This window comes from Pteropus medius, unplaced genomic scaffold (assembly GCF_902729225.1).
Source record: "Pteropus medius unplaced genomic scaffold, Ma_sr-lr_union100, whole genome shotgun sequence".
Lineage (NCBI taxonomy): Eukaryota > Metazoa > Chordata > Mammalia > Chiroptera > Pteropodidae > Pteropus > Pteropus medius.
In genome coordinates this window covers 5,429,151-5,452,022 of record NW_024351073.1, presented here as the reverse complement: position 1 = coordinate 5,452,022, position 22,872 = coordinate 5,429,151, and the positions used below count along the sequence as shown (strand labels likewise).

The window sequence follows — 22,872 nt, the reverse complement described above, 5'->3', positions numbered from 1 at the left end:
TCAATATATTACTCAGTTAGGTAAAACTTCTATTTAACACTTCATTCTGAAAGTAATATTTGCCATCTCAAATTTTAAGACATAGCCCCTAAATTAGCTATTACATAACATTATTATCATCTTAAAAGAAATTTGCATTATACTTACTAAATGAAATGTCTGAGAAATATCATGAGTATATACCCTCTGGAATGTCTAACGTTTTAGAAATTATACTTTAGCAGATAATTGTCACTTTTATTCACTTATGTTTTAAAACATCTTCTTTCCTTGAGATTTTGTAACTGTTTTTCTAGTAAGATAACAGAGAGGAGGACAATTTGCTTGATTCTTTTGTGAAATGTTACATTCAGGAATATTCTGTTAAGTCATCTTTGTGTTCCGGCAGGCTGAGATCAGTTCTATACGGGAAAACAAAGACAGACAGAGTGACAGTACGGCAGGTAAGATGAAAGGGCATTCGCTTTTGTTCCTTTGAACAGTCTCTACTCTAGGTCCACTTAGAGAGAACAAAGGCCAAACGGGGCCACCCTGTGGAGGGAGGCCAGAGAGCCCTGGCGTGCTGCCCCAGAGCTTCCAGTCCCACACAGGCTGACGCTCTCTGCACTTCAAGGGCCATCACCTGGATTTGAAGGAGTCTCGGAGCCTGGATGTGAAAAAATATATCTCTGTTTTCGTTGTCCCTCACTAACTGTTAGCACTTCATTCAGTTATGAATATAGGCAATAAAACCCCGTGGTATAAGCGGATCAGTGACTTTGACACGAAGAGAATTCACAGGTAATGTCATATCACCTTACCGTTATTGCAGATATCTTGAAATATCATTTACGCTATTTCTACTAGACGTTATGGCAGTCATTAGACCTGCTGCCAGATCTTGTTATTTGTTCTCTTACAAAATAAGTTCTTAAATGACTGTAGCCTGTATATTCTATCATATGCATTTAAAAACACTATTTTGAGACGGGGTCCCCAGGTTGTCAGGTGTTCAGCTGGCAGCAGTCCTTCAAGGTGAACAGCAGCTTGCTTCCTGAAGGAAGAGCTGACTGAGCACCCCCCTGACTGCCACAATCTAACTTTTCTACTTTGGCATGTAAATAGACATATGTAAAGATAGAGTATTAACGAAATCACACACCATCGGGTCGTCTTCACTAAGACAGGGTTTAAGTCCTTGGATTAAGAGTCCAGCCTGCGGATTTGCCCTCTAAGAATCAATTTAAACTGCAGAGTAGATTATTTCAAAGGTTCAGTTCAGTTTCTCGGTCTTAGCATTTCACATGTGTTTGGAGTCTTTAACTTAGAGACTTTAGAAATATTAAACTTTCTAATTCTTGGCAAAGATTGGTGTTAATATAACTGGACAGTTGTTACATTGACTACTTAAAAATCCATCCATTGTACCTTAGAAGTAATTTCTGGTGCAATGACAGTCATGCTCCCAATCACCTGATGGATTCCGTACTCTCACAGCTTAATGTCATAAAGCTGTAGCTTAGGCACAAGACATCAGGAGAAAGCGTTTCTATGAAGAAATGTCATTTTGCATCCTTCCAAATTAAGATTAAAGCTTTCATTTTTGCATTAAATGGCTGTGAGAAAATAAAATTTAGATCAGTTCTTTTCAGAATGTAGTCTGTAAACTGTTGTCAGTAAGGAGCTTGTACCAGAAGGTCATCCTGCTGTATCACTAAGCACATGGTTTTGTCCAGATAACATTTTTTTTTTCCATAGGAAGACTTTCTGGAGGAAGGAAGCAGTACTATGAAATATATTCTGGAGCAAGTTTCTTGTCTCGATCAGTGAGCACTTTGAGTAGCATTGCTTTGGATGCTATTTCAGCACGATATTCAGTAGGATGTCAAAAAGTTGTGGTTTACCAACAGTGTTTACAGTGGGGTTCAGAGCAGACCGTTGTATACCAGAGTGGTCAAATGCTATATGGAGGAGGCCAAGTTTGATGTGGGTCTTGAAAGATGCCTACGAGTTAGGTAGCCAAAGAAATGCTGTGAGGGCAGTCGTACGGTGAAGAATTAAAGATGCAGCTTTGTGTTGAGACTATAGAGGGTCTGATGGACATACTGAATCTGAGGAATATGGATACTAGAGAAAGACCTCATGAGTCATAAACCTGAAACAGTGGATTAGGGCCAGATCATAGAGGCCTTAATCCAGATAAAGAAATTTGGAGAATGTTTTTGGAGAGAGAGCAATTAAAGTACTTGAACCAAAGGAATGACCCTATCAAAGCATGTTTCAGGAAGATTAGTCTGACAGTGGTGTGTAGGCTACATTTTTACTAGGGAGAGGAGAGAGAGAGAGATTTGTTAGGAAGCCTTTTGCAGTTTGGGGATAAAGTTTGAACTAGTGTAATGGTGGTGGGGGTAAGAAGCGAACCAAATTCTGGAGATATTTCTAAAAGGATTCACAGAATGGGACTTATTAGGCATAAGAGGAATAAAAAATAATAATAACCAAGGTATGACACTTAATCAAGTGAATGAAAAATGTATGACCAAATCCATCATTTTTCAGATGAGCTTCTGCGCATCTAGGCATCTAGATTTGTTCTAGGAATGAATATCCCGGTAAGGAAACCCAGCACCTGAGAGTTGCTGTTCATTTATCCACCTGGTGGGGGCTTTCATTCACAGTCAGGACTAGGAAGAAGAACTGGATCCAGCAGAAAGGGAATTTGTTAAGAGGTCAGAGAAACAGTCTGATTTTTGAGTATTATTTTAAATTGCCTTTCTCTTTTCCAAGGTGCTGATAGTTTATTGGATATAAGTTCTGAAGCTGACCAACAAGATATTCTTGTCCTATTGCAAGCAAAAGTTGCTTCTCTTACCTTACACAATAAGGAATTACAAGATAAATTACAGGTAGGTAAATAGATTGCTACCACGGACTATTCTGTAGAGTCGAGCTACTGGGTTTTCCAGGGTTAGTCAGATGATATTTTGTTTTAAACATCTACATTAGTTTCTTCTTCTTTTTTAATATAGTTAGCCTTAAGCATTTTATAGTTTCACATTATTTGTTTCTTGAGAGTTATTTGTTAGCCCTATTTCTGTAAGTTGATAAATTGGTAAATTATATATAATTATATACATAGTATATGTATGTAATATGACAAATTATATGTGTATGTACATTTATAGATGTGATTAGCCATTCATTTAGTAAAGCTGATCATTTAGAAAATTTAAGAAATTGAAAACAAATAGCTATATTAAGCCCATTGTCCCTCTCGGCAACTAGAATAATATGAGAAATAAAGGAGAAATTTGAGTCAGAGGCTTTGCGGCCAAAACAAATCTAGTGTTTTTTTAAGTGGCACAAAAAAATCTGTTCAAATAGAGAACAGAATAGGCTCAGTGTCGTTAATCTGATTCTCATGGGCCAGACCACATTTTTTCGTGAGGCAAAAGTACCTGCGCAAAATGATCACACTGCTCTCCCACACGTAGGGTTTGGATTTGTTCGCGTTCCAGTTGCGTGCTCACCTAACCGCACCTTTGGTGCCGTTCATTCATGCCTTTTTCCCAGGCCAAAACACCCAGGGAGGCAGAAGCCGACCTGAGCTTCGACTCTTACCACTCTACTCACACTGACTTGGCCCCGCCGCTGGGCAGACCGAGCGAAACCTCTCCCCCAGACTCCAAGTCCTCACCATCTGTCTTAACACATTCCGTGGGTAAATCCACTATCGACGGCGATGTCAGAATTCAGCAGCTACAAGAGATTTTGCAAGATGTGCAGAGGAGATTGGAGAGCTCTGAAGCAGAGAAGAAGCAGCTGCAGGCCGAGCTCCAGTCCAGGAGGACAGAGTCGCTGTGCTCATTAAACAACGCCGAGATTTCTGAGAACGGCTCCGACCTCAGCCAGAAGCTTAAAGAAACTCAGAGCAAGTATGAGGAGGCCATGAAAGAAGTCCTCAGTGTGCAGAAGCAGATGAAACTGGGCCTCGTATCACCTGAGAGCGTGGATAGTTATTCACATCTCCGTGAGCTCAGGATCACTGAGGAGGAAGTAGGTGTGCTCAAGCGGGATCTCCAGAATGCATTAGAAGAAAGTGAAAGGAATAAAGAGAAAGTGAGAGAGTTAGAGGAAAAACTTGTAGAGAGGGAGACAGGTGTGGTAATCAAGCCACCTGTGGAAGAGTATGAGGAAATGAAAAGTTCGTATTGCTCTGTTATTGAGAATATGAATAAGGAGAAAGCGTTTTTGTTCGAGAAATACCAAGAAGCCCAAGAAGAAATCACGAAATTAAAAGATACACTAAAAAGTCAGATGACACAGGAGGCTGGTGATGAAGCTGGGGACATGAAAGAGGCCATGAACAGGATGATAGATGAACTCAACAAACAGGTGAGCGAGCTGTCCCAGCTGTACAAAGAAGCCCAGGCTGAGCTGGAGGATTATAGGAAGAGGAAATCTCTAGAAGACATAACCGCTGAATATATCCCTAAAGCAGAGCATGAAAAACTGATGCAAGTGACCAACGTATCCAGGGCTAAGGCAGAAGAGGCACTGTCCGAAATGAAGTCTCAGTACTCCAAAGTGTTAAATGAGTTGACTCACCTGAAGCAACTGGTAGATGCCCAGAAAGAGAACTCTGTCTCCATCACAGAACATTTGCAGGTGATAACCACGCTGCGGACGACTACCAAAGAGTTGGAGGAAAAAATCAGCGGTCTTAAAGAGCACCTTGCCAGCAAGGAAGTAGAAGTGGCCAAACTAGAGAAACAGCTTGTTGAAGAGAAGGCTGCAATGACCGAGGCGATGGTGCCCAGGTCTGCCTATGAAAAGCTCCAGTCGGCTTTAGAAAGTGAAGTGAGTGTGTTGGCATCGAAATTAAAGGATTCCGTAAAAGAGAAAGAGAAGGCCTATTCAGAGGTTGCCCAAATTAGAAGTGAAGCCTCACAAATGAAAAGGGAAAGGGAAACTGTTCAGACTCTCTTGAAATCCAAAGAGCAAGAAGTAAATGAACTTGTGCAAAAATTCCAGCACGCTCAGGAAGACCTGGCAGAGATGAAGAGATGTTCAGAGAGCTCTTCAAAACTGGAGGAAGATAAAGACAAGAAGGTTGGTGAGATTCTGTAGCTGCTGATTTTCTAGCTAGTAAGCCCCAGGCCTTTCAACCTTCAGTATAGTTAGTATTTTTAGCGTTCGTTAGCACTAGCTCAGAAGCTCCATACATGACTCCATCTGTCCCTAAGGCCACAGTAGAATATAGGTTGGACATTTATTTAAAAAACAAAACAAAACGCTGATCTACCATTTCCCTTATCCTCAAGCATTTTCACATATGTTGTGCATATTTTTCCTTTAAAAATTATTTCACAGAAGCCTGCCCAGTGTCAGGGATCAGAAGGGAACCCACAGAGTGAAAAGTTTTTGTGGACAATCTTGAACTTCAGCTCTTTTGGAATCCAGACAGATTCCTCCATCATATGTAAACCCAAGTACTCCCAGACTTAATCTGCTTCCCTAAGCTCCATGAGCTTTTCCTTGAGTCAGTATAAAAACTGCTCTCCTTGGCCCTCGTTTTCAAAGATGTATAGGAGGGGAAGGGAGGAAGGTGGGCTGTTGGTGATTAGAGGTGGGCTGGGTGTGGCGTGGAGGAAGGGGGAAGGCTAAGGGGAGTGGGGGATAGTTCTCTGCCCAAATCTGCTCTGCTTCCAGGTCCCCTGGGTCATATGTTCTGAACGGCATCAATCAGAGCATTATCTATCCTTTATTATGATGAATCTTTCAAAAGAGCTTCCGAAGCCAAAGGGGCAGGGCTTTGGGAAGTGGAGGGAGGAGTTGTGTTTACTTTAAAAGCAAAATGTCCGGAGATGTCAGGATTCCTAGAATTTATTCCAATTGCCTATGTCAACAATGTTGAATAAGATATAGCTGTCTCTTAAAAAGAATGCCTAAAATCTCATTTCTGATTCATTCTTTCAACAGTACCCTCTTTTAAGGGTGAAAAGGGAAATCAGTGTCATAGCTTCTGTTACCTTCATGCATCAAAATACAATGTTTAATCTGGGGTCCTTGTTTGAGTATAGTGGCCTTAGAAGGCTTTGTTGGTTTATCTGGGTTTTCCTAAAATATAAAAAAGGAATTGTTCCAAAGTCTCCAGTCTCAGAGGCCAATAGAAGCCATGTTCAAAGCTTAGAGATACCCGGACTTTTGCTTCTGCAGGCACGTTCTTGCCTATTGATATGGTTTCCCTTTCTCTCTAGATAAATGAGATGTCGAAGGAAGTCACCAAGCTGAAGGAGGCCCTGAACAGCCTCTCACAGCTCTCCTACTCGGCGAGCTCCTCCAAGAGGCAGAGTCAGCAGCTGGAAGTGCTGCAGCAGCAGGTCAGACAGCTGCAGAACCAGCTGGCTGTGAGTGGACTTGTTTCTGGGGCCTGGGTTGGGGCCGGGGAGGGCGGGGGCGAGGTGGCAGATTATACGCCTGCTCTATTGGTAGGACAGGTAGTAGTGAACAAACAGATTCCCAGCCTAAATGACTGTTGTACTTCAGTGAGCAACTGAAAACGTCTTTGGTGAGGGCAACAGAAGGAACTGGTGGAATTTCCAGTCGTTATTTGCCATGAGTTGGATCAGATGTATCTCTGAGAAGGAGGAATGGGCAGGACAGCGGAGCAGGCTTCCTGTTCACTCATCCACTAACTTTTTATCCCTTCTCCATTTTTCTGCAACAGTCGTCACTGTCTCTGACAGTGGCAAGAACTTTTTCTTATCAGGGGCCAGGATCTCTGGTAGTTACATCTCTATGACAAGCTGATTCTTGGCCGCTCTCAGTATTTCATCCAGGAAAGTCCTTTCAATATTTCATCCAGGAAAGTCTGTATTAGTTTCCTATGAATATTTTAACAGATCAGCACAAACTTGGTTTCAAGTAACACAAATTTATTATCTTAAAGTTCTGGAGATCCTAAGTCCAAAATCAGTTTTGCTAAAGTCAAGATGTTGTCAGGACTGGTTCCTTCTAGAACTCTACGGGAGAATCTATTTTCTTGCCTGTTTTGCTTTTAGAGGCCACCTGAATCCCTTGGCTCATGGCCTCTACCTTCGTCTTCAAAGCACATCACTCCAACCTCCAGTTCTGTCCTCCTATCTCCTCTCACCTTTGACCTTGTTTCTCTCTTTTAAGGACCCTCGTGATTACATTTAAGGCACACTCAGATGATCAGAATAATCTTTCTCTCAACTTCGAAATTTGTTATCACACCTGCAAGGTCCCTTTGCCATATAGATAACATTCACAGGTTCTGAGGGTAAGGAAGGGGACATCTTTGGAGGGCCCTCATCTAGCCTACCACGATCTGTTAAGGGTTTAGTTGACGAGGGTATGATACATTTTCCACATGAAGTCAAGGGTTAGTCTGTCCCGGGCTATCTCTAGCTTCATGTACAAACGGGACCTAGATTTTATGATTTCTTCAATACTCATGAATTCAGGTTTCTGCAGTCCTAACTCTGGCTGGCCACAACGTACAAAACTAGCTTTGTTGTGTTCCTAGCTCTAGCAATGGAGGAATAATCAGGGGAGAAGAAAATGCTCCTTGCTGGGTTTTACAGGTCACTTTCTCTGATGAAGTGGATATCACAGATTTGTAGATAAAGTACTAATGGTTTATATAGTCATTCTTACAGTATTCAACATGTGTTTAATGAGTTCCTCTGTATCAGTTTTGTACAAGGTATTGATGACATAAAAATGACTAAGACACAGTCCCTGCTCTCACAGAATTCGTATGTAATATGATGGTTTGCCTTATTCTTGATGTGGTAAGCACCTGTTGATACAGAGATGCCCAATGTGCTGTGGGAAGACAGAGGAAATGAGCTTACTCAGTCTGGGTGAGTCTTGAGAGGCTCCCTGCAGGATGTGATGCTTGCACTGAGTCTCCAAGGGATGAATAGGAGGCAACAAGGACTGAGATGTGGCATTTAGAGGGCTCTTAGTAGCCTTGGTGAGAACAGTTGTAGTGGAGCGGCAGAGCAGAATCTGGACTGCAGTAGGCTGCCTGCTAGAGAAGTGAATGAGGAGCAAGGTGTCTGATAGGGCTGAACAATGACTACAGGAGGCAGAGGAAGCCTAAACCAGGTTTGCCAGAAGGATAGGAGATGGTGGTCAGAAAGCGGATGCTTCCGGTTGAGATTTCAGAGGTAACGACAGAAGCAGGGCCATGACCATGAGAGTCAGTGGCTGGAAGGAGGAGGAGCAAGTCATTGAAGCTGAAGTTGAAGAACTCAGAGGCCGAGGTGTAGAAGACTCATCCTGGATGTTGCAGTCAACCTAGTGTTGACAGAAGCGGGATAGAAAGGAGGACAGTGACGAAAAGATTAACAGTATAAATGATTGAGTGGCAGTAACCAAAAGGTGGGAGGAAACAACACAGAGAAAGGTACCAAGCATACCTTCTAATGGCATGAACCTCAAAAGCTTGAGGTTTCAAAGATTGTTCTCGAATAGTAGGACAGCTCATATTCTGACACTAATAGCAAGGAGGTGAGAATGGGTATCGATGGACTTTTGTAGATTTTTGAAGTTATCCATACATGATAGTGTCAATTTTCATCATGAGGTAGGAGGAAAGGGCTCTTCCTGGGAAACTTAAGAGCTAAGTGAAGATCCTTGAAATAATCACTGAGAAGAATTGGAATAATAGCTCAACAAGGAGAGACAGAATCGTTAACAGCTGTACTGAGGAATAACTGAAGTTGGTGCTCACCTTCCTGGTACACTGACAGCTAACTAAATACATTTTCTGGGTATTATACAACGGACTACATAGGGGTGATCGATAACCCCCTAAAAAAGTAGATTTTTCAAAATTAAATTAATAAGTATTTGGCCATTGTAGAAAGTTGGAAAATAAAGAAAACTCTGAAAAAATCCCTATAAATAAAAATCGCCTATAATTCAATCACTCAGAGCCAATCGCTTTTTGCGTGTATTTTCTATTTACATTGTGTGAAGGTATCTATGTATTTGCATAAGTATGTACACAGATTTTTTTTTTGCAATAAATTTAGGATTATAATTACTTTTTACATGATTTTTTTAATTTTTTTATTTTTATTGAGTTTATTGGGGTAACATTGGTTAATACAATTATACAATTTTCAGATGTACATTATCATTTGACATCTGTGTATTCTATTGTTTACCACCCAAAGTCCAGTTTCCTTCATATATTCAATCCTCTTTACCCACTTCACTTTCCCCCTACCCACCTATATTTGACCCCCTTTACCCTGTCTGCCACGCCCTGTCTTCCACTCACCCCACCCTCCCCACCCATTAGGCACCACTAGTCTATAGTCCCTCTGGTAACCACTAGCCTGTAGTCCATGTCCATGAGACTCTGTTTGTTTGTCCTGCTCATTTGTTGCTTTTAGGTTTATATTCTACATATAAGTGGTATCATGTAATTTTCAACTTTTTCTGTCTGGCTTATGTCGCTTAGCATGATTATCTTAAGGTCCATCCATGTTGTCGCAAATGTCAGTATTTCATCTCTTCTTATGGCTGAGTAATATTCCATTGTATATATGTACCACAGCTTCTTTATCCAATCATCTGTCGTAGGACACTTTGGTTGCTTCCATGTCCTGACCACTGTGAATAAAGCTGCTGTGAACATTGGTGTGCAGATATCTTTTTGGATATGGGTTTTCAAGTCTTTGGGGTAAATACCGTAGAGGGATTGCTGGATCACATGGTAGATCAATTCTTAGTTTTTTGAGGAACCTCCATACTGTTTTCCATAGTGACTTTACATGAATTTTTGAGAGCTGACATACCAAAATATGAAAAAGGTAGATTTTCTTTTTTCCCTCTAAAGATATTGACAGGTGATCAGAAATATACAAGCCAGTTAGCCCACAGTTTTAAAGCTTTATCTGCTAGCATTTGGAGGCAATTGCTTGGGTATCATTTTGACTACAGCTTTCTCATAGTTTTTCGTTTTTGTTTTTTAAAGCTCTAACAAAGCCAAATGATCTCTTTCTAGGAATGCAAGAAACAACACCAGGAGGTCATATCAGTTTACAGGATGCATCTTCTATATGCCGTGCAGGTATGGTCACACCCTGCACAGCACCTGGGTATCCTAAAGAAATACTGTAGCGGATGTCGCCCAAACTCCCATCATTAAACCACTAGAACCAATGAGAATTTGAGGAGAATCCTCTACATTGGAAAGCTTTAAAATGTCTTTTGCTTTGCTTTGGATTTTGTGTCACAAGGCCTGTGCTATTTACTGAGAGCACCTCATCATTTGCTGAGAAATGAAGGAGGATGTGGCTATTGTCCTCCATCAGAAACAGGAGCCCAGGCTTTCTTTTCTAAGCATGTGAATATTCTCAGAGCCATCAGTGCTATGTCATCCCTGTTGGTGGTTTGGCTAGCTAGGCTCACATTTGCAACCAAGACCCCAGAAACCCTTTGTTGAGGGTAGACCCAGCCTCATTATTCCCCAGGGGGAAAAGCAGAGCCCTCTCTTTGACTCACTTCTTCGTAGAAATGTAGCAGTCTATAGGGCTAACATTCCTTTGGAAGATCGTGGGGAAAGCCAATCCCAGCCAGCCATCTCATTCCCTCGGGGAGACAGTGCCAGGACTGAACTTAGGTTCTAACGAGTGTGTCTTGTTTGAATTTCCTAGGGCCAAATGGATGAAGATGTCCAGAAAGTACTGAAGCAAATCCTTACCATGTGTAAAAACCAGTCCCAGAAGAAGTAGAATGGATTCCTTGGCAGGACACTGCCCCTTGTTGTCCATCGTTGTGTTAGATCTGGAGTCGTTGGCAACCACTGCCATTGTTCTCGTCACGGTATGCAGCACGACCTAGCATAGCTTCTTCCCCTTCCAAAGGCTTCTTTCTGAGGACTGGTCCCAGGAGAAGACTGTCCTCTTCAGAACTGCTTAGAGACTTTAAAGCAGCAGAGGTGATCAGTGCTGTCATCCCTTCAGATTCCAGAGCTGGGATCAGCCGTGCCCAGGAGTCTGGCTCTGGTGCTGGTGGGTGGGCACCCTCCTCAGTACCTGGCCAGCTGTGTGGCCTCGTCATCACTGACTGATATGTTGACACCTCCGTGTAGTAAATGCTCTTTGGTTCCTACACTCTGGCTGTGCCGTTCAGCACAGGAGGCCTCTTTTTGCCTTTTGGTTTCCAATCCCAAAACATGATTTGACTTCTGACCAAATTGGTACGGCACTAGTTATGCGGTGCATGCTTAAGGCCCTTTATCATGGTATCCTGTGGATTCGGAACTCTAATTCCGTCTTTTTTCCCCATCTGCCTTAAATATCTCATCACCCTGCTTGTCAGTCTTCATTTGATGAGCATTATTAACTAAAATATGAAGCTTAAAAGCAAAAGCAAATTGTCCTTAAAAGTTTTTAAGTAAATCATCGACGTATTGCAAATTTTCTATGCAAACTTGCCTCCCGCTGTCATCTATGAAGCTCAGGAAATCCAAACATTTGTGTTTCAACAAGGGACAGTAAACTGCATGTTTACAGCCAAAAGAAATGCCTCATAGTTCTTAACCTCAATTTTTTAAAAGTGTTTTTTTTTTCTACAATATTTTTATTGGCTCTTAAAGATGTTTTCATATCTAAACTCTTACATAAGTGAAATTCACATTAGACTATATTAACAGAATATTTTAGGTAACCATGCTTAAGATTTTTTAAAAATATAACTTTTTCCTCAAAGTTTCCAGCTATAGCAAAAGGTAGTTATATATTCCAAACTCAGTATGAGCTGCCACCAGTACCCCTAGAATTCTGCCACTGTGTCCTCAGAAGTGAGCACATTTCTTAATATAGTAAATACTCTTTTTTATCCATTGAATCATTTTGAGTGCCCTGGCTCTCTACCAGTTCTCATAGTAAATTATCTCTGGAAGGACTGTTAATACCAACCATTTTTCAAACTAAAAATTTGGAACCAAAAAATCCTGATATGGTAAATATTATGGTGCATAGCAAAGGTCTTGGGGGAAAATATTTCTATTCACTTTCTTTTAGGTTAAAAATGGTTCTGACTTGCTTGCAGCTTCCCTTGCAGCATTGATCTTACTGAGGGATGTAAACAGAATACAGAAATCTCTAAGGTATGTAATTGAGTATCAGCCTGCTCTGACAGGGCCCATACACCACAGGGCTGCCTGTGCTCAGAGGGTGCTTGGCTGTATTGGATGATGTGTTCATCTGTATTGGATGAGGACCAGGGACAGCAAAGCAAAAATGGCTCTCAAGCTTGGTGTTACTTTTCTTAAGCTGTTTATAGTTAAGTAATTTTGAAAATGCTCCAAAGAAATGTGAAAGGACTTTTTGTCACAGCACTTAAGAAAATACAAAACAAGCCCCTCCTGCCCCCACACAGAAATGCTGCAGAGTATAAAACTTGAGAAATTTTGTAGGATGCTTGACAAATTGTAGCCTTTTATCTTGTTTCAGGATGCATATTTATTATAAGTATTCCGGTTAAATATTGAAAAGTTATATGCTGTAGTTTAGCATTTTGCCTTTGTAATTTACAGAAGGTATGGCAAAAAAAATAAACTTTTGTTTCATTTTGCATCACTGTTGTTGATTTTTTGGTGCCACTCCCAACCCTTAGTTCAACTTCCCCCAGGCAACAGCTATTAAATTTCTTGGGTGACCTCAGATAGCCTGTGCCTATGTATTTTACTTTCCCCTTTAAATATAGAAGCATATTTTATATACTCTTCTGGACCATACTTTTCCACTTAAAATATCTTAGAGATTGTTCTCTGTCAGCATACACATCTCATTATTTTTGTGTTACATAATATTTCATAGTATGATTGTGCTATATTTTACTTAATTAGTTCCTCATCAATAGGCATTTAATCTGTGTCTAGTATTTTACAGCCCTAACAATGATGTGATGACTGTCCTATCTGTAAATGTCTTTATGCATATATGTGAGGATTGTTTGGATAATTTTCAAATTTCCCATTCTCACACTAGCTTCCATCATGTGATACAAAAATGCAGAGAAAAAAGTAGAATACTGTAGGCATCATTACGCTGAGAAAGAATGGCCTTTTCACATTGGTTGAGAGTCATCAATTTGTTTTTCTTACATAAACCTGAGACAGACTCTAAAGCTCTTAATAATTAAATCCACCCACCTTAAGATAAACACATGATATGCCGTGTGGGGAAAATGCTCCCAGAACATGTTGAAGCACAACCTTTTGCAGTGGGGCACAACCGTGGAATGTTGGGTGCTGACAGCAGCAAAACTATTCATCAGAGATGGGGGTGATGCTTTTTGAGCAAAGTTAACAGGCAGACTGCAGGAAAAAGAGTGAGCTGGAAAAAACAATAGACCCAGGCATTTGCAGAGTAGCAGTTTCTGTTCACCAGCTCAGGGCAGAGAACTGTCAAGCATTATGGGAGTGTATAGTATATTTGTGAAACAAAGGATAGGAGCTCCACTATGATGGGTGCCATAACTGGGCCATAGGAGCTGGTTGAAAGAGCAATCAATGTGGGTTCCAGGGCCTGCCACCTAAGAGGTATTTCGGTATTCACTGGGTGGGTGGATGGGTATTTAGATGGATGAATTGCCTATAAGGCCCTGTATGCCTTGCTCTTCTGCTTACCTGATGCCCTGCTGACCTATTCTCCTGTCTCCTCATTCTTAATTGCCCTTTTGCTGTTCCTTGAATCCATTAAACTGCTCCTGCCTTAGGGCCCTTGTACTTGCTGTTGACGATGCTCTTCTAGACATTTACATGAATTGCTCCCTTATTTCTCTGAGGTCTCCGTGTTCAATGCCACCCTATCAGAGAGGCTTTCCTTAACTACACCATATGAGTTAGCACCTCCCTCCCACCACCCCATATCACTTTCTATATTTTTATCTGGCTTTATCTTTATCCATATAATTTGTTACTTAATGTAAGGTGGTTCACCTGACTGAGGGGGAGAGAGAGAGCCCTGAAATCCAGCTTACCCCTGTTCCCAAAGCTGTATTCCTTAGTAGGGGCCTAGGTCTGACTGAAGGAAGAGGCTTTTTCCTAATTTACATAAGCTGCTGCCTGTGCCTTTTTCTAACTTGCAGAGATGTTTTATATTAGCCCCATGTTTTTCTTCACCTAGTAGAATAAAAGCTCCAGGAGAACAGAATCTTAGTCTATTTGCTCACTATTGCTTCCCATATGTTTAGAACAGTATCAGGCCTATAGTAGGTATTCAATAGGTATTTGCGGGTGGATGAACAGATGCATGGGGTGTGAGAAACTCACAAGTAAGCAGAGTGCCAATATAGTTGTGAATGTCATGAGATTGTGGAGAGGATACTGTGGGAGCTCAGAAATAAAGCATCTAGCTGTGGGAGGAAGTCATTAAGATGTACCCACCAGTGTGACCCTTGAGCTGGACTTGGGCAATCGGAGGCTCCTCACCCCGTACTCGGTGCTTTGGAATGTGTGCTCCGCTTGCCTTCCCTGCTCCCAGAAGCTGCTCCAAGGATACAGTCTTGAGATAGAAATGTGGTGATAAGACTATCTGAACTGGGTACGTGACTAAACCCTGTTAAGGCCTCCTGTGTGTGTTACTGAAACCAGGTAAGACCTCTACATAAACTTTCAACATTTAGTGCGTGGGTGTAGAAATCTACTCATCTCGCAGTTGCCCAAAACAAGTCTCATAAGTTCCCTTGCTTATTAAATGTGCCACCTACCAACCTGGAGTGGTCTGCCTTTTTCTGTGGTCTCTCCTACCCTCCAAGTATGGGGTCAGTTTCAGATTACACCCAGGAAACCTCAAAAGGAGGTTGCAACCCAACACAAAACGTGTCTTGAGAGGCTGGAAATTGTTTTAAGAAATAACACAGTCTTAAGAGAAAGTTTATTGGGATTTTCATATTTGCTTTGGGGTTGGAAGAGTCTGGAAGTAACCCCCACGCATACTTCCTCTGTGATTTCCACAACAGCAATTGTCTGCCTCTTCTTCAGGATTAAGGGAGGGAGTAAGTGAACATGCTGCAAAAACGCTGTCTACCCAGATTGCTAGCATTCTGTTCCAGAGGCGGTGAATATACCTAAAGCACATTTACTATAACTAAGGTTTACATTTGGGGACAGGGTGAAGATGGCAAGGAAAGAAACAATATCTCAGAGGTTTGACACTCCAGGAGTCTTTGAAGTTCTTTTAATTTGCTTTCTAATTTTTACATATGAGGACAACATACTTCTGGTCAGAGCTAATTAAATGGAAGTGGAATCAGAACATCGCTTTAGGACTGGGAATTCCATGCCTGTCTTGGTACCACACTTCCCTTCACAGTGACAGGCACAAGCAAGTGTTCAAGAAAGAGAAGTTCCATTTAACACACTTAGAAACAGCCTCATAGCCATTTCTCAGAATGCTAGAACATTAAAACTGTTCAATTTGATGAAGATCAACTTAACAAGGGGTTAGAGAAATAAGTGTTAGAGAATGGAAAACTATTCTTCCCTTTTTGTCACCATATGTGTAAATTATTGTTCACAGTGTCACAAAAATCTATAGTTTACCCTCACAGAATCTTGGACCTGGGGAAGGTTTTAGCATGCAAGTGGTACAAATACTGTCATTTTACAGGCAAGAAAATTGGGACCCATGGGCTGGAACTTGCCCCAGGCAACAGAGTCAAACCAGAACATTGTTCCATGCTGAGAATTCTCTTTGGAAACAGAGAATAAAGGGCGTGGGCCCTTTCTAAAATTTTGGCTCAGGAACTTGAGGGTACAGATTTAAACTTTAATAGGCCATTCGAGTTTTACTTAAAATATATTTAAGCAACTCATTGAAATAGCTCCTCCAACCTAACTACGAAAAGGCTAGATATCTTGGCAGTCTCGGATCAATAGCAATTAAACTTCAACCTTAGAGCTGTAAAGAACAAACACCAAATGTAAACATAACCTTTCAAGTTCCTAGTAAATATTTTCCTTCTTTCTCAACAGAGCCTGCTCTTTTTTGAAAATGGGTGGTACATACCAGCCCCAACTTCACTTGTCATGTGCCCCTACCCTAATTCATGGTAGTGTTCAGGATAACACCCTTAAACACTAGGCTGATGGAGTCAGTGCCGTTCGTTTGAGTATTGACTAGAATTATCCCTGCACCTGTCAGATCTGAGTTATTGTTACCACTGGGTGTGTTTAGGGCCAGTGAAGAAGGATTGTGTAAGAACCCACGGCTGCATAACTTGTGGCTATGTGGTGTTTGTCCAGTGTGACCTCTCCCCTCTAAAATAGTTCCTGAACCATTAGCAGAACTAGTGGTTGGTCTATTTTTTTAAGTTATTAACTTCTTACATTCCACTTTCCTAACTATGCATAGCTCAAACTTTACCGGGAGAGGCAACTCAGACGGTGCCAGCACTGTCAACAGTCTGGGCATTTCCTCCCGGGTCCGGAGAGCCAGAATGCCCGGGAGAACTTTGGGGAGGGGGTGCAGGGTGCGCAGAGGGGCGCGCGGGCGGCGCAGGATGTCGCAGGATACAGTCCAATAGGTCGCAGCTTTAAAGAGTCGTGGAGTCCGGCGCTCCTTTCCATCCTTAGGTAGATTTACCTCCTCTTCCTGCGTCTTATCTGAGAAGTAAAATCCCTTTGAGAAAAAGAATAGTAGACGACTCAGGCGCAGCAGAAAGAAATTGGGAGCCAAGCCTGAGTTCGCGTGCTTCCTGCTTGCGAGGACCGGAGAGCCGAGGGTGCGCTGGGCCAGTGCCGGCTAAGATTCTACCGGCCCGAAAGTACCCCACGTCGCCATGGCTACAGGCGCCGACGCTCCCGGCTCGGCTCTCAGCGTTCCGTCCCCATGGCAACCTCTTTGTCTCCTAAGCCGGAACATCTGTGGCCGGCGGGAGGGGCAGGCGTCGTAGAGCGTCTCCTTCCGCAAAGCGCCCTTGAACGAGGTCCGCCCAAACCTGGACGCTGACGTCGCGGCCGCAAGCCGAGCTGCCCGGCCCAGGGAGCTAGGAGGGCCGGTTCGGGGGCGTGGCTTCCTCCGCCCTCCGCCAGGCACTCAGCGCCACGCTCGCCAGGTTACCCCCGCGCCCGCTAGAGTCTTCTGCCTGGAGTCTCTGCGGCGGTACCCGCAGTAAAGGAAGCTTGGGGGACCACGGAGTATGCTCAGGATATGGCGTAAGGGTTTTCAAAGTAACAGCAAAGCAATTGAGGAAAAGAAGGAAGCGACTTGCCCTTGAGAGAGGGACCAAAGTTTAATGTTATAATTCAGAGTCATGTGGGACCTCATCAGTACAGAATTTAGGAGTTTGAGAAGTCAAAACCCCTCTCCCTGGCCATAGTTTTGAAAGTAGAGATTAGCAAGAGAAATTATTGAATCTTCCCTTATGGTTTTTGGATTGTAGGTGTTGTGGAGCCTGAGTCAGAACTATTCAAGGCTCAGGTGGGAGTGAGTGACATGCCCCGTGAAATGAATGGCTTGGTGGGTGTTAACGTTCAATAAATAACTGTGCATTCGATTTGAATTTGATTTAAGCGGTAGGGATAACCATAAGAGTTGAATTTCAAAAATAATTATAAATCAAATATTTTGTCATGAGTTCCAGCCATTTTGCCCATCAGATGGCAACCCAAATAGACACATGTTTTAGCTCCTTAACTAGGATTTCCTATTAAATAGTGGGATGGCCCTACGGACATGGAGAATTAACCAATACACAGGCCATGTTTCCTTTAGTACCAAGAGCTGGTTGCTTTGATTGGATCCATCTTGCTCTCATACCTGCAAAACCAATATCTGACTTGAATAGGAGACCATAGTTTTGATGATTCAGGAGCTGTAAAGGTGCTGACTTTAAAAGAAGTAAAAAGGGGGTAAGGATTTTGGAAGTAATGGGTAGGTATCAAGAAAGAAATTTAATTTAGAGATTTAATTTGACAAATGTTTTCCATTTCTGCTTTCTAGGGGACTCCATAGAAATACTCCATACAGGAGTATGCGTAGTCTACTTGTGGATTTAGTATGGGTTATTATAAATGGGCAGTTTCGGTTGAATGTTAATAATATTGAACAGAGGAAAATAGAACAGGTTTCTAAGCCTTTTCTTCCAAAGCTGACTTCACATGTGATTCTTGGTAGGAAGAAGATACCAGCTAGTCCCATCCGAATCCCTACTGTCAGTAGTGATATTGACTGGGACTACTGCTTCCTTGAGTAAGTACCAAAGAACCTGACATCACACTCACTGGCTTGAGACGCTGGGATCTCCCACTTAAGGCAAACCCTCTTTGCCAGAAAGTCTCTGGATAGGTTATTTAGAACAGAACGCTGGGTGGATATTAACATGTCATTTTTCAAACCTGGTGTAAAAGATTGCACTTAATTATTTTCCTTTCTGAATTTTTTTTTTTTTTTTTTTTTTAGTGAACAGTTATTTAATCAGTGGAAAATGAAGATAAATTTTTTTTTTAAAACTATGCAGTGGTTGAACCTTTAAAAGCTATTGTGAATACAAAGATGATTCCTTTAGACGGGTTTAATTATAATTAATTAAAATTTTTGTTGTTGCTCTTAAGATCTCAGAATTCTATTCTGGATCACCAGCAATAGCTTTTTCTGGCAATTTTAGGATATGGTTATCTCTTTTATTGTGTAAGATTAACTCTTTTGACTTTTATCTTTACCATTTCAACTACTCATTCATACTTATTTCCAAAATTGAAGTCAGAGGTTTATGTTAGGTGTGTGTGTGTGTGTGTGTGTGTGTGTATGTGTGTGTATTAGAGAGAGAGAGAGAGAGAGAGCACGCGCACAATGTGAGGGGAGAGAGGGGAAGATTCCCAATTTCTTTCTCAGTACATTTATTTCTAACAATTGAATAGGCCATTTCTCTTCTCAATGTGCTCTTGTCCCAGCGTGAGTGTCCTCTCTCCTCGATGGGACAACATCCTCTTCAGTTAGTGGCCACTACGTACTGAAGCTTTTAAGAAACATGGAAGAGGAAATGTGAAGTGTAGCCTCGAAACATTAGTTCCTTTTACCTCAGTTAATTATTACTTCAGTATATTCATTTTCTTTCCTGGTTTGGGTCAGAATTTTGGAACATAAAAGCCTTTGAAATCTTCCAGTTCAATACTCTCAAGTCATGGAGCTAATAAAAATAATAATAGCTACTGTTAAAGGAGCACTTACAAAATAGCAGGTACTATGATAAGTGATTTATGAGTATTATCTGGTTGAATCCCATAACCTCATTAGGTAGGTATTCATATTGACCTCATTTATAGAGAAGCAAATTAAGTAATAACTTGCTTAGAGCCATGTGGTTAGTAAGCACTAAGCAGCAGAGCTGTGACTCTGGTAGAGGTGTGTGATTCACTACCTCTGTTCTGTCTGAACCATCACATTGCTGTCCTAGTGCTGGGCTTGGAGGGTGACATGAGTTTACGACCTAGTTTTATTACTTCGAGTTTATTTAGAAATCATATCCCTACCCCTAGTTGAGAGGGCTGGCTTTGTCCTTTAGTTTTACCTTGTTGGAGATACGCAAAGGTCGACTCTGACTCCATGGCCCCCTCTGGTCCCACAGGTCACAGCAAACCAAGATCCCAGCACAGCAGCTGACAGAGGAGTCGTATCCCACTAGCGGGTCTGAGGAGAGCGAAGACGACACTAAAGCCAAGGAGAAGGCCACAGACTGCATGTCTCTTCCCTGGGAGAAATTAGCCCAGTCACAGGAGAAAATAGCTCAGCTGATTAAGGAGAAAATGGTAAAAATAAAAAACTCACTCGGTTCTAGTTTCCATTTAAAAATATGTCCGTGATTAGAGAAGTTCTGCCTTAACTGAAGCTTAAAGTACATGAAGTAGAAGGTGCTGTATTTCTTTATAAGTAGGAGAAAATAGGGCAGAGTGGAGTTGGGGAGCCAGCCCACCTTTGGGTTCCACATGTGGGTCACTGTACATGTCTCCCTGGAGTATATGTGCTCCAAGCTTTAAACTAAAGATTAATATTTGCTTCTTCCTGTTGCTGTTTGATTACCTTTAACTAAAAACATTTTTTTATTTATCCTGGTAGGCTTCAGGATATTTCTTGGGTAACAAGGAGGCTAGGATAGTGAGGTAGGAGGTTGAGAACAAGGGTAGGCAGGCATTCTAGGCTCAGGCCTGGCCACAGTCTGTGTAGGTTGCCTTTCGTTACAGTGGAATCATAAGTGAACCAAAGCACAAGAAATGGGAGGGAGCAGCAGGGGCCAGTGAGTTCCCACATGTACTTCTAAGAGTGAGGCAAGGACTTGAGCTGGGACCTCAGGGTAAGTGTTTAGCAGGAGTGTTAAAAATCCAGGAGCCTGAGATAGCATGACAATGACCCTCATTAATAGAACACTGGTGCTGGCCTGCTCCCACGGCATGATTTATCAACAGAGGACTTCTTGGCCATTCCAGGACGATGAAAAAGTGATCTTGAAGTACATACATGAAAAAATGCTCTGCAGATGGCTTAGGAAAGGCTGAGAGGCACTTCAGAGGCAGTTAATAGAAGCTGATACCTCCCCTAGATGGATATATCTGTAAATTCACTTCTGTATGTTACCCAGAGAAATTGGAAAGGACATTCATCCTGGTCTGGACCCATCAGTATTTCATACATCCAGGCTAGAAGGATCATTTGTAGAAAGACAATTTTGTTTCATACCATTTGCTATGGAGGCTCATGGCTCCTTGGCCAGTTTGGGTAATGACAGATTTAGATGCCAGAGTAAATCCAACCCAGCCCAGTACTTGTGGCCCTGAGGGGCAGGAGGATTGCCAGCAGCAGAAATGCTGCATTTACCTCTAGAGCCCACATTGATTGTCTCACTGTCTCCAGGGCAGGAAGTTCGGGGATGGATGACTACAGAATGTCCAGAGCCAGGACAAAACTCAAAGCTTTGAACTCCCATTCCAGTCATTTTTCATGGTATTATGCTTCTTCCTCAAAATAGAACTTAGTATTTAGTGTAATCGGCCCATGGAGAACTCTCAAAAATTCTCATCAAATGAACGTTTTTAAAGCAAGAGGGGAAATGCCCCTCTAACGTTGCTTGCATCTGTGTATTTGAGCTGGGAGCAGGCAAAGTGTCAGGTTAGGGAGAAAACAGGAATTGGGAGGGAGCAGTCCTTGGGGTTCTGTTCTTGTGTATCACCCTGTAAATAGGTTAAATTTCAGTAACACTTAACAACTTTGGATTACTACGATGCAGACTCATTTTCCTCCTAACTCCGTGATGGTATAGGTTTCCAAATAGAAAAAGAAGCTAGGACCTAGGGTGATCTTGCTCAAAGCAACAGTCAGGAAACATTCCAGCCAGGGCTGAAACTCCAGGCTCTGAGTCTTTGAAGTGCTTTTTTCACCTTCTCAGGAAATAAATGCCTAACTTTATTAGTGCAGCTAATGAATGACTATAAAGTCACCGAAACCTGTGACTTGAAGATAACAATTCTGTGATTTTGTAGGGAGCTCTGCCTATCTGTTCTTCAGGGGCAGGGGGCTCTTTCTCCGCCCCATTCCTATCCTTGCGAATAGAGAGATGACTTATTTGGCAAATATTGAATGAGTATCTCCTCTGTGCATTGGACATACAGTAGTGAACACGAGGAATAAACTTATGTCCTCGAGGAACTTTTATTTGGGGAGACAGATCATAGACAAACAAAAAATAATAGTTAATATAATATCAGAGGGTAAGTACCATGAAGAAAAAAAATCAAATAGGTAATGGGATAGTAAGTGATGGGGCAAGAGTCTGTTTTAGATGAGGTGGCCAAGAACGGTCTCTCTGAGGTGAACAAGATGAAAACGAAATGTGAGAGTAAACGACATATGAATCCCAAACCAGGAGAATAGGAGGTTCAAAGCCCTCCTAAGAAATTAGTTTGGAAAATCAAAGATATTTCAAAATCCATAAGATTATAATCATCATCATCAAACTATTTGGTCACCATTGGAGGATGCTAGTGAACAAACTCATTATTTTGAGAGCTAGTAAATAAAGTGAAAGTATAAGACATGTATCTTTTCCTTCTGATGCGAACTATACTTTTGGGTTACCAAAGAGGAGATGAGGGGAGATTTCTCTTTATAGAATTATTCCGGCTAACATATGAAGAAAGAATATCAGCATTTTACAAACTTTTATGAATTAATCCATGTAGTTGTGCCATTAAGCAGAAAAACAACTAGATAGTCAATGTCTTCTGACGAAAGAACATATGAGAACCTATGAAGTAGTTATGCTTAAAAAAAAAAGCTAAAGCTAACCAAACTTCTAACGACCAATAACGGCAGAGTGGAGAATGGAGGGACACCATGCATGACACCATAGGATGCAGTCAACAAAGTTTACATCTTTGAGAAACCCTATAGACGAAATGACCCAGTTGCTTTGACAAGTAATTATCAATAAAAATAATTAGAAATGGAGGTGGAACTTATAGATGAGAGTCTCAGGAGACTGACCTCAATGCATGAACAGTCACACAGTAAAACAAATGTTAGATTTATATAGTCATTAGATCTATGAGACTAGGTGTTTGATATTAAGGAATTATTAGTAGTATTTTGGTGAGATAATGATTTTGTGGTTACATTTCTAAGTCTATATTTTTTGGAGATAACATGAAATATGAAATGATTTAGTATCTTTGGTTTGCTTCAAAATAATAGAGGGAGAGGGTGGGTGGATGAGGAGCATAGATATGAAACAGAATTGACCATGAAGAAATATCCGATGAAGCTAGGTGAGTCCTTCTCTGTGCTATTTTTGTTATATATTGTTTTTCACAATAAAAGGTTAAAAGAAGTCACTCTGGCTATG

The 22,872-nt window shown here is 41.6% G+C and overlaps 2 protein-coding genes across 7 annotated transcripts in view; both read left to right on the top strand.

Moving 5' to 3' along the window:
- Positions 1 to 12,608, top strand: part of RAI14 (retinoic acid induced 14) — a 128,591-nt gene extending 115,983 nt beyond the window's left edge. For 5 of the 6 annotated variants that reach the window (XM_039842698.1, XM_039842701.1, XM_039842703.1 and 2 more), the window contains 6 exons: positions 389 to 443; positions 2,767 to 2,885; positions 3,553 to 5,091; positions 6,240 to 6,389; positions 10,031 to 10,096; positions 10,683 to 12,608. In XM_039842698.1, coding sequence (XP_039698632.1) covers positions 389 to 443; positions 2,767 to 2,885; positions 3,553 to 5,091; positions 6,240 to 6,389; positions 10,031 to 10,096; positions 10,683 to 10,760 — 2,007 coding nt within the window. In that variant the 3' untranslated portion in view covers positions 10,761 to 12,608. The remainder of the gene's footprint in view (positions 1 to 388; positions 444 to 2,766; positions 2,886 to 3,552; positions 5,092 to 6,239; positions 6,390 to 10,030; positions 10,097 to 10,682) is intronic. The other variant, XM_039842699.1, reaches the window with a different exon arrangement.
- A 954-nt stretch (positions 12,609 to 13,562) lies between these two features.
- Positions 13,563 to 22,872, top strand: part of TTC23L (tetratricopeptide repeat domain 23 like) — a 55,132-nt gene continuing 45,822 nt past the window's right edge. The window contains exons 1-3 of the mRNA XM_039842704.1: positions 13,563 to 17,194; positions 18,156 to 18,230; positions 19,606 to 19,786. Coding sequence (XP_039698638.1) covers positions 17,190 to 17,194; positions 18,156 to 18,230; positions 19,606 to 19,786 — 261 coding nt within the window. The 5' untranslated portion in view covers positions 13,563 to 17,189. The remainder of the gene's footprint in view (positions 17,195 to 18,155; positions 18,231 to 19,605; positions 19,787 to 22,872) is intronic.